Source organism: Macaca fascicularis, chromosome 17 (assembly GCF_037993035.2).
Source record: "Macaca fascicularis isolate 582-1 chromosome 17, T2T-MFA8v1.1".
NCBI classification, from domain to species: domain Eukaryota; kingdom Metazoa; phylum Chordata; class Mammalia; order Primates; family Cercopithecidae; genus Macaca; species Macaca fascicularis.
Window position 1 is genome coordinate 5,251,618 of NC_088391.1, and position 11,218 is coordinate 5,262,835.

The window sequence follows — 11,218 nt, forward strand, 5'->3', positions numbered from 1 at the left end:
AAGTAGAGCAAAACTAGCACTAAAGCAAGAACTATTCCAGACTTTTAATATTAACAAAATTTATCTTAAATCTTAAAAAAAAAAAAAAAAAGCCTCTAGGCTGGGCGTGGTGGCTCAAGCGTGTAATCCCAGCACTTTGGGAGGCCCAGGCGGGTGGATCATGAGGTCAGGAGATCGAGACCATCCTGGCTAACATGGTGAAACCCCATCTCTACTAAAAAATACAAAAAAACTAGCTGGGCGGGGTGGCAGGTGCCTGTAGTCCCAGCTACTCAGGAGGCTGAGGCAGGAGAATGGCGTAAACCCGGGAGGCGGAGCTTGCAGTGAGCCGAGATCCGGCCACTGCATTCCAGCCTGGGCGACAGAGTGAGACTCTGTCTCAAAAAAAAAAAAAAAAAAAAAAAAAAAAGCCTCTAAAGCATCAAGGGGCTTCATAATGAATTTAACTGCCTGCAAAAAACCAAAAAAATTTAGTGGGAGAAAACGAAATCCAGACACTTAAGAATGTAATAATCACAATGTCCAACATCCAGTCAAAAATGCTGTTCAAAACAGGAAAACACCATCCATAATCACGAAAAAAGTCAGTCAATGGAAGCAGACACAGAAATGACAGGGATTGATGGAATTAGTATGTGAGAACTTTAAAAGAGCCATTGTAAATATGTTTAAGGTATTAAAGATAATATGACAGGGAAAGAAATTGAAACCATAATAAAAGAAACAAATAAATCTTGGTAGAGTTGAATCATACAATATATAAAATGGAAACTTCACTGAATAAGTTTAGCAGTAGATTACACACTGCAGAATAAAAAATAAAAACTTGAAGACATAGCAATGGAAACTATCCAAACTAAAGCACAAAGAGAAGGCCGAACAAAAAAACGAAGAGAGCCTGTTACCTATGAGACAATATCAAGCAGTCTTACATGCATCATAAGTTACTTTGGAACTGCAAATAGAGAAAGGAACAGAAAAAGTAGTTGAATAAATAAAGGCAGGACATTTTCCAAACACCAAGATCCCAGAAGCACAACCAACCCAAAGTAGGCTAAACACACGCACACCCAAAATACATCATAATCAATTTGCTGAATTTCAAGAATAAAACAAAAAATATTAAAATCAGCCAAAGGTGAAAAACATGTTATAAAGTTATCAAAGGGAAACCAAATAGAGGATGACCATGACTTCTCAGAAAAGCCAAAAGACAATTTGCTGAAAGAAATTCTAAATTCTGCAGCTAGTAAAACTGTCCTCCAAAATGAAGGGGAAAGAGGTTATTTTCAGATGAAAATAGAGATGTTATCATTAACTAAGTTGAACCAAAAGAAATAGTAAAGGAAATTGTTGAGGCAGAAGGAGCATAAGAGATGGATAGTCTGACCTACACAAAGGAATAAAGAACTCCAGAAATATAGTAATTCTGGTATGAATATAAAATCATCTTATTTTCTCATTTGAATAAACATCTTATTTCTATTTAAAGCAAAACTAATAAAAATGTGTGAAGTGTACAATATGTGGAAGTAAAAATATATGTTAACAGCACAAAGGAAGGGAGGGAGAAAATGAAAGTAGATCTTCTAAACACTTGAGCCAGTCTCTCTCTCTCCCTTCTCCTCTCTCATCTAGGCCTCCCCTCTTCCTATAGCACGACCATAAGTGGCATCTCAGGAAAAACTCTAATCCAGTGTTTTTCTCAACCTTGGTTGTAGTTTGGAGGACCTATTTACACATGATTCCAAGCCATTGTCATGATAGTTCTAGTCAGAAAGCCTTGTTCAAGTTAACCCTAGGAAATAACTGTTTACATCCCACATAACGTGGCAAAATCACTGTCCTCTAGGGGGAGCTCTTAGGTAGCAAACAGCCAGTAAAGCAAAGAAGTACGTAGTAGTCACTTCCCAAACACAAGCGCTCAATTAGCTGAGCTAATAGCTCTTACAAGAGCACTTAAAATAAGCAAGGGAAACGTAGCTAACATTTATACTGACTCCAAGTATGCCTTCCTGATTTTCCATGCTCATGCTGCCATTCGAAAGGAACGGCATTTTCTTACCACTAATGGGTTTCTTATAAAATATCATCAGGAAATTAGCAGATTATAATCCTCAGTTTTTCTTCCACGAGAGATAGCAGGGAAGTATGGTAGGGAACATCAAAAGGGAACGGATGAAATAGCTGAAGGAAATAGATAAGCTGATCAGGCAGCTAAGTCAAAGGCAAGGAAGCCTCAAGGCACTAACACACTTCAAGCCTTTCTAATCTAGGAGGGCTCCATAAAAGAAATTAAACCTCAGTATTCTGCTGCAGAAATAGAATAGGCCACTTCTCAAGGGCATACTTTTCAGCCCTCAGATGCCTACAGTCAGGATGGCAAACTCTATTTGCCAGCCTCCAGTCAGTGAAAGTCCTTAAAATCCTTCGCCAAGCTTTTCACTTGGGAAAGGATACAACTTATCAATGTGCTCAGAGATTGTTTTCAGGCAGAGAACCTCTAAATTGGTTAAGGATGTAACCCTTCTAGCTCATTTCCAACAGGAATTAACACAACTAGGAGAAGCCCAACCCCAGGAAATAAAACCACCTTTATATAATCCAGGAAATTAGGCATTAGTGAAAACTCTCATCTCTTTCCTTCCCTAAGCCAAGCTGGGAAGGGCCCTACACTGTTCTTCTTTCAACCCTCTCAGCAGTAAAAGTTACAGGAATCAACTCCTGGATACATCACACTCAAGTCAAAGCCTGAAGAGCTGAGGGAGCAACCTCTGACAGCCCAGAGGAACGACCTGAATAGGAATGTGGAGAAATAGAAGATCTTATGCTAAAAATCATGAAAGATAAGTAACTGAGTGAGGGAGGGCTCCTCATCTTACTCAACCCCACCTTTACCTCAATAGATACTTTTTGTCACTTCTGCCCTTTCCTCTCAAAATTTGCCACCAAATATTAGAACTTCTTTTTAACACATATTTGCAGGGAAATTTTAATTATACATGAGATTGCATTTGTAACCTTGTAAATCCCCGAAGGGAAATGTTATATCTTGGCAAGTAAAGTTTTAAACGAAAATTATTTACTATGCCACTCTTGTGGAACTTGTTACAGTCACGCTACTATTTGCAATAGGACTATACACTGTGGCACCCAGTGTGGAATTCTGGTTGTAAAATTCTAATTGCTGTAATATTTTGGCTGATTATCATCCTTATAAAAGGATTAATAATTGCAGGAGAAATTTAGTCAAGGCTGTTTTGATTATAGCAGGAGTAATAGTTACAGATAAGAAGCAAGCATAAAAGTTTTGCTATCATTAAGATTAACAGAACTTTTTACTAAAGGTTGGTAATATAATGCACTCTAAGCTATAAAAAAAAAAGATTATAAAGAAATAAATTTTATATAAGAAAAGATTTTGTATTGTAAATATTTGTCCTGGAAGGAAATGACTGGTTGTTTAAAGGAAGGATGTTTAAGACAAGTCGTAAAGTTGAAGTGTGTTTTAAGAGGGTCTGTGAAAGTCATGAAAAAATTTAATAAAGAAAAGGAATTGTCAAAATTAATGCTAAAGTTATTTTAGCCACCCAATAATGTATTTCTCCCAATCATATTGCAAGTTATAAAGATGGCCTAGACTAAATTTCTTCTCTAATGGCAAGTCAAGAGGGAAATGGATGCATTTCTCAAGGAAAGTCTTACTTTTTTATTAACATTTCTGGTAATGTACAGCGACATCTAGTGCAGGCAATCGGTATTGCAGTCCATTGGTGTAACAGGTACCAAACTCTGCTATCAGTTAAGGTCTATAAGGCCCCCCCCAACGGTGGTAATCTTAATGCTCATATTCTAACCCTATATTTTAAATCTTCTTGTAAAATTTATCTCTTTTCACCTAGAAGCAATCAAACTCCAAATGGTGCTATGAGCAGAGCCAAACATGGACATGCCATTCTTCCAAGAACCATTAAATCAACCTCAGGAGAAGGCCCAGCTGCTGTTCCTCCACATGACACCCCTTTTCAGTGGGAAGTAGCCAAAAAGAATCATCGTTCAACACCCCCTAATAGTAGTTAAATTTGCTTATCTTGGGGGAAATAATACAGGAGTTATTGAGAAATAATTTTTAGGCAGATAGGGTAAATGAAGTTCTTGGTAAAGCTTTTTCTTTTAATAAAAGCAACCCCCAAACCATTTCTTTTCTAACAGAAAAACGGCTTGAAGGGCCAAGCTGGGAAGCTTAGAGTTCCTCATGCCCGTTAACTCCCATGTTGTAAGATGAACATTTTCTAGCCTCATTCAGACAGAATGGACCAAGAGCAGACATCTGTCTTTGTTGGGCCGCTTGGTTAATGAGATGGGATTAGACATGCTGCTTCTTCAGCTCTTCACCAGACTTACAGACTCTGACCAATGAAAATGGTCTTAATTATGATTTGCTTTCTATTCATTGTCTTTTGGGTTCCTACCTATGCTGATTTTCATAGTCTTGAAAGTGTGTATTTTTCTTCAAAACATTTTTTTAATTTCCAACTTTTATTTCAAGTTCAGGGGTACACATGCAGGATGTGCAGACTTGTTGCATAGGTAAACGTGTGCCATAGTAGCTTGCTGCAAAGATCATCCCATCACCCAGGTATTAAACCAGCATCCATTAGCAATTCTTCCTGATGCTCTCCCTTCTCCCCCTGCACCCTCCAGCAGACCCCAGTGTGTGTTGTTCTCCCCCTACATGTTCATGTGTTCTCATCATTTTCCTCCACTTACAAGTGAGAGCACGTGGTATTTGGTTTTCTGTTCCTGCGTTAGTTTGCTAAGGATAATGGTCTCCACCTTTATCCATGTCCCTGTAAGAAACATGATCTCGTTTCTTTTTATGGCTGTATAGTATTCCATGGTATATATGTACCACATTTTCTTCATCCAGTCCATCATTGATGGGGATTTATGTTGATTCCATGTTTTTGCTATTGTGAACAGTACTGCAATGAACATATGAGGGCATGTATCTTTTAATACAATGATTATATTCCTTGGGGTATATACCCAGTAATGGGATTGCTGGGTCAAATGACATTTCTGCCTCTAGATCTTTGAGGAATCTCCACACTGTCTTCCACAATGGTTGAACTAATTTACACTCCCACCAACAGTGTAAAAGTATTCATTTTGCTCCACAACCTCACCAGCATCTTTTGTTTTTTGACTTTTTAGTAATAGCCATTCTGACTGGTGTGAGATGGTATCTCATTCTGGTTTTGATTTGCATTTCTGCAGCGATCAGTGATACTGAGCTTTTTTTCATGTTTGTTGGTCACATGTATGTCCTCTTTTAAGAAGTGTCTATTCATGTTCTTTGCCCAAAAGTGTGTATTTTTGTACTTCTCTATTTGGACAAGTACAAAAGTATCATTTTGTACGTTTCTATTTGGACAATATGTGTAGGTGCAACATTTAAACCCCATTGTACTATTGGAAACCACTGACCGCAATATGTCAACAGGGTAGCCTGACAGCCCATATTTGAGGCTTTCCATTTTTAATTTTTTTAAATATAAGAACCAACTTTATTCTGCCTTATTTGTGCATAAGACTACCTTCAGTTTTATCTGACAACAAACCAAAGACGAGATGTTTTCTTTCAGATTACCAACTCTCCTAGGAGAGGAGGGAATAACTTAAAATCGCTAAAAATTGTGAAATGAAAAGGAAGCTCCACAAAAGGGAAGAGGGAAAGTGTAGGAATTAGACATGGGGATTTCTGTTCCCTATTACTTCGGAAACCATGGTGACTGAGAGCTATGATTAAACCATATAATATGCCAGTATAAACTTAGAAGGATCTGGGAAAGAATAAATTTCTCTGGCCAGGCATGGTGGCTCATGCCTGTAATCCCAGCACTTTGGGAGGCTGAGGTGGGCAGATTGCTTGAGCTCAGGACTTGGAGAGCTCAGGAGTTCGAGACCAGCCTGGGCAATATGGCGAAACCCCATCTCTACAGGAAATACAAAAATTAGCTGGGTGTGGTGGCGCGAGCCTCTAGTCCCAGCTACTTGGGAGGCTGAGGTGGGAGGATCTCTTAAGCCTGGGAGGTGGAGGCTGCAGTGAGCTACGGCCACTGAACTCCAGCCTGGGCAACAGAGTGAGGCCTTGTCTTCAAAATAAATCCCTTCTATCTATTCAGTTCCTTTTCCTTCCAGACAAAAATTTTCCACACAAATCAATTTGTTTGCTAACTGCAATCAGGGTTTTCTCTAAACCATAATACAATTGGCAGATTAGTTGCCCGGTGGAAATGACCTCCTGCATGGTCTAGGCTTGTTTCAAATGCTCTACCATCACTGGGTTTGGGATTGCAATCCTTAAAACTTCTGGGAAATCTGAAAATGAAGTTACAAATTAAATCATAGGTCTCCAAGAAGCTTGGAATTTTGATACATTCATCCGGGTTTTCTTCCGCCCAAGTGTATATTCCGTGGGCTGCGTCTGTTGGGAAGAAGAGCAAGTCCATTCTCACATCTTTGTGAATCTGCTTTTCTGCCCATAAACACACTGACATGGTTCTGCAAAGCTGCCTTTCTCTGGAAGAGCGTTTTGCTTTTGTGAATGAGGCAGAAAATCGATCTCATATTGTTGAGTAATCACACCCTTCCTAGCACTTGTTTTTTACAAGCCTACATTGTTGAAATGATGGATGTGTTCCTAAAAAGCTGTGTATCAACTTAATTTTTAAACTTTTAATTGAATTTTATATTAGTGGCAAACACTATTTAAAGAAACCCGCTAGGCCAGGCACGGTGGCTCACGCCTGTAATCCCAGAGCTGTGGGAGGCGGAGGTGGGCGGATCACCTGAGGTCAGGAGTTCTAGACCAGCCTAGTCAACATGGCGAAACCCTGTTTCTACTAAAAACAATACAAAAATTAGCCAGGTAAGGCAGTGCTCACCTGTAATCCCAGCTACTCGGGAGGCTGAGGCGCAAGAATCCCTTGAACCTGGGAGGCGGTGCACTACAGCCTAGGTGACAGAACGAGACTCCATCTCAGAGAAAAAAAGAAAAAAAAAAGCCTATAATAAATTATTTGTAACATGAACAGAATGAGCAGATCCTCCCCATAACTAGTATTTTTTGTCGGACTGGACCTTTCTTAAAGGATTTTCTTAAATAGAATTATTTCAGATCATTGATTACTTAGATATGTAGCTATATTAGGTCACAAGATTAAGATTGTGTACTTATAATTATAAAACTTTAACAATGAATCCCAACCTGACCTCAAGAGACTATATCATATAATACTATATTAACATTACGTATTTATTGGCTGGGTGCGGTGGCTCACGCCTGTAATCCCAGCACTTTGGGAGGCCTAGGTGGGTGGATCACGAGGTCAGGAGTTCAAGATCCGTCTTGCCAAGATGGTAAAACCCTGTCTCTACTAAAAATACAAAAAATTAGCCAGGCTTGGTGGTGGGTGCCTGTAATCCCAACTACTCGGGAGGCTGAGGCAGAGAATTGCTTGAACCTGGGAGGCGGAAGTTGCAGTGAGCCGAGATCGCACTCCAGCCTCGGCGACAGAGCGAAACTCCGTCTCAAAAATAAATAAATAAAATAAAATACATATTTATTATGTTTTATATTGTTATATAATATAAAAAGTCGTGTTTTTTTGTTTTTGGTTGGTTTTGTTTTTGAGACAGTGTCTTGCTCTGTCACCCAGGCTAGACAGCAGTGGCGCGATCTCGCCTCACTGCAACCTCCACCTCCTGGGATCAAGCGATTCTCGCGCCTCAGCCTCCCGAGTAGCTGGGATTACAGGTGAGCACCACCATGCCCAGCTAATTTTTTGTATTTTTAGTACAGACGAGGTAAAAAGTAGAAAATATTTTATAAAAATATATTTGTGCAAAGTAGAACATATATAAAAACATACTAAAGTAGAAAGGAGAAAAAAATTCATTTATTTTTTTTCCTAGGCATTTTAAATTTGGATTATAAAAATCATCTTAGAAAAATCATTAATGCTCTTTTACAAAATAACCCGGTGAAGGAGCTAAGCCCGAGCCGCCCGCCAGCGGCCCCGCAGCAGCTCCAAGAAGGAACCAAGAGACCGAGGCCTCCCCGCTGCCCGGACCCCACACCGCCACTCTGGCTCCCAGTAGGCACCCGGCAGCCAGCGGCAGCGGATCCACCCCGTTCCATGACCGTTGAGTAGTTTGCGATTTCGGATGATTTTTGTCCCTCTGCGCTTGCCCTCGCTCCCCTCCCCCCGGTTCCGGTCCCCGCCCTGGCACTCGCTCTACTCTCACGGAAAGGTGGCGGCTTGTGTCCCTGTGGGCAGCCGTGCCGAGAATGAACCCCAGCACCCCCAGCTACCCAACGGCCTCGCTCTACGTGGGGGACCTGCACCCCGACGTGACCGAGGCGATGCTCTATGAGAAGTTCAGCCGGGCGGGGCCCATCCTCTCCATCCGGGTCTGTAGGGACGTGATCACCCGCCGCTCCTCCAGCTACGCATATGTGAACTTCCAGCACCCGAAGGACGCGGAGCGTGCTCTGGATACCATGAATTTTGATGTGATAAAGGGCAAGCCAGTACGCATCATGTGGTCTCAGCGTGATCCATCACTTCGCAGAAGTGGAGTGGGCAACATATTCGTTAAAAATCTGGATAAATCCATTAATAATAAAGTACTGTATGATACAGTTTCTGCTTTTGGTAACATCCTTTCATGTAAGGTGGTTTGTGATGAAAATGGTTCCAAGGGTTATGGATTTGTACACTTTGAGACACACGAAGCGGCTGAAAGAGCTATTGAAAAAATGAATGGAACGCTCCTAAATGATCGCAAAGTATTTGTTGGACGATTTAAGTCTCGTAAAGAACGAGAAGCTGAACTTGGAGCTAAGGCAAAAGAGTTCCCCAATGTTTACATCAAGAATTTTGGAGAAGACATGGACGATGAGCGCCTTAAGGATCTCTTTGGCAAGTTCGGGCCCGCCTTAAGTGTGAAAGTAATGACTGATGAAAGTGGAAAATCCAAAGGATTTGGATTTGTGAGCTTTGAAAGACATGAAGATGCACAGAAAGCTGTAGATGAGATGAACGGAAAGGAGCTCAATGGAAAACATATTTACGTTGGTCGAGCTCAGAAAAAAGTGGAACGGCAGACGGAACTTAAGCGCAAATTTGAACAGATGAAGCAAGATAGGATCACCAGATACCAGGTTGTTAATCTTTATGTGAAAAATCTTGATGATGATATTGATGATGAACGTCTCCGGAAAGCATTTTCTCCATTTGGTACAATCACTAGTGCAAAGGTTATGATGGAAGGTGGTCGCAGCAAAGGGTTTGGTTTCGTTTGTTTCTCCTCCCCAGAAGAAGCCACTAAAGCAGTTACAGAAATGAACGGTAGAATTGTGGCCACAAAGCCATTGTATGTAGCTTTAGCTCAGCGCAAAGAAGAGCGCCAGGCTCACCTCACTAACGAGTATATGCAGAGAATGGCAAGTGTACGGGCTGTGCCCAACCCTGTAATCAACCCCTACCAGCCAGCACCTCCTTCAGGTTACTTCATGGCAGCTGTCCCACAGACTCAGAACCGTGCTGCATACTATCCTCCTAGCCAAATTGCTCAACTAAGACCAAGTCCTTGTTGGACTGCTCAGGGTGCCAGACCTCATCCATTCCAAAATAAGCCCGGTGGTATCCGCCCAGCTGCTCCTAGACTACCATTTAGTACTATGAGACCAACTTCCTCACAGGTTCCACGAGTCATGTCAACGCAGCGTGTTGCTAACACATCAACACAGACGGTGGGTCCACGTCCTGCAGCTGCTGCTGCTGCTGCAGCTACCCCTGCTGTGCGCACGGTTCCACGGTATAAATATGCTGCGGGAGTTCGCAATCCTCAGCAACATCTTAATGCACAGCCACAAGTTACAATGCAACAGTCTGCTGTTCATGTACAGGGTCAGGAAACTTTGACTGCTTCCATGTTGGCATCTGCCCCTCCTCAAGAGCAGAAGCAAATGTTGGGTGAACGGCTCTTTCCTCCTATTCAAGCCATGCACCCGACTCTTGCTGGTAAAATCACTGGCATGTTGTTGGAGATTGATAATTCAGAACTTCTTCATATGCTGGAGTCTCCACAGTCACTCCGTTCTAAGGTTGATGAAGCTGTAGCTGTACTACAAGCCCACCAAGCTAAAGAGGCTACCCAGAAAGCAGTTAACAGTGCCACTGGTGTTCCAACTGTTTAAAATTGATCAGAGACCACAAAAAGAACCTTGTGCTTCACCGAAGAAAAATATCTAAACATCGAGAAACTTAAATACTATGAGAAAAAAAATTGCAAAATCTAAAATAAATTAAAAGTGGAAAGGAAACTTTGAACCTTATGTACCGTGCAAATGCCAGGTCTAGCAAATATGATGCTAGACCTGCTGGTTTAAAAACAAAAAATTGATTTAAAAACAAAAAACAAAAAAGATTACTTAATTGATTTAAAAACAAAAAAATAGTAAAATATAAAAACAAGTTAATGTTTTGTAGACCCTGGGGAAAAGAATTTTCAGCAAAGTACAAAAATTTAAAGCATTCCTTCTTTAATTTTTTAATTCTTTACTGTGGAATAGCTCAAAATGTCAGTTCTGTTTTAAGTAACAGAATTGATAACTGAGCAAGGAAACATAGTTTGGATTATAAAATTCTTGCTTTAATAAAAATTTCTTCAACAGTGAAAAAAAAAAAGAAAAATCATTAATTTACTATTAGTCTTTCTTTACATTTTCTATTATTGTATCTCCCACTATATTTCAAATATGAAAATCACCTTTTCACCAAAATGTTAGGTCTTTACATATAGTGTTTATTTTTAATATTCATAAGTGAAAATATGCAATGACAAAATAGTAATTATAAATTCAGTAACATTTGTTCAAAATGGTAAGACTTATTTATTTATATTGCATTATTTTTAAGTCAAAAATAAATACATAGTTTTAAAAATCTAATTGAACAGGAGGCTAAACTTGGTTCTGATCACAGAGATAATCACTTAATCATTTGGTTTTAGTGTTTCTGGTAGTTGATTTTCTTCAATAATAATTGTACATAGTTATTTCTTGGTTTATCAATTTTGTAATTTATTGACTTCCTGCTGTAACAAATAAAGATATGTTTCATCTACCCCTTCCCACCATCCTTCT

General features: G+C 40.1%; 1 protein-coding gene across 1 annotated transcript; it reads left to right on the top strand.

Moving 5' to 3' along the window:
• Positions 1-8,293: 8,293 nt before the first annotated feature.
• On the top strand, positions 8,294-10,766 carry PABPC3 (poly(A) binding protein cytoplasmic 3). The gene has a single exon (XM_005585503.4). It carries the CDS (start codon positions 8,357-8,359, stop codon positions 10,268-10,270), a length of 1,914 nt encoding a protein of 637 aa, XP_005585560.3. The 5' UTR covers positions 8,294-8,356; the 3' UTR covers positions 10,271-10,766.
• Positions 10,767-11,218: the final 452 nt, after the last annotated feature.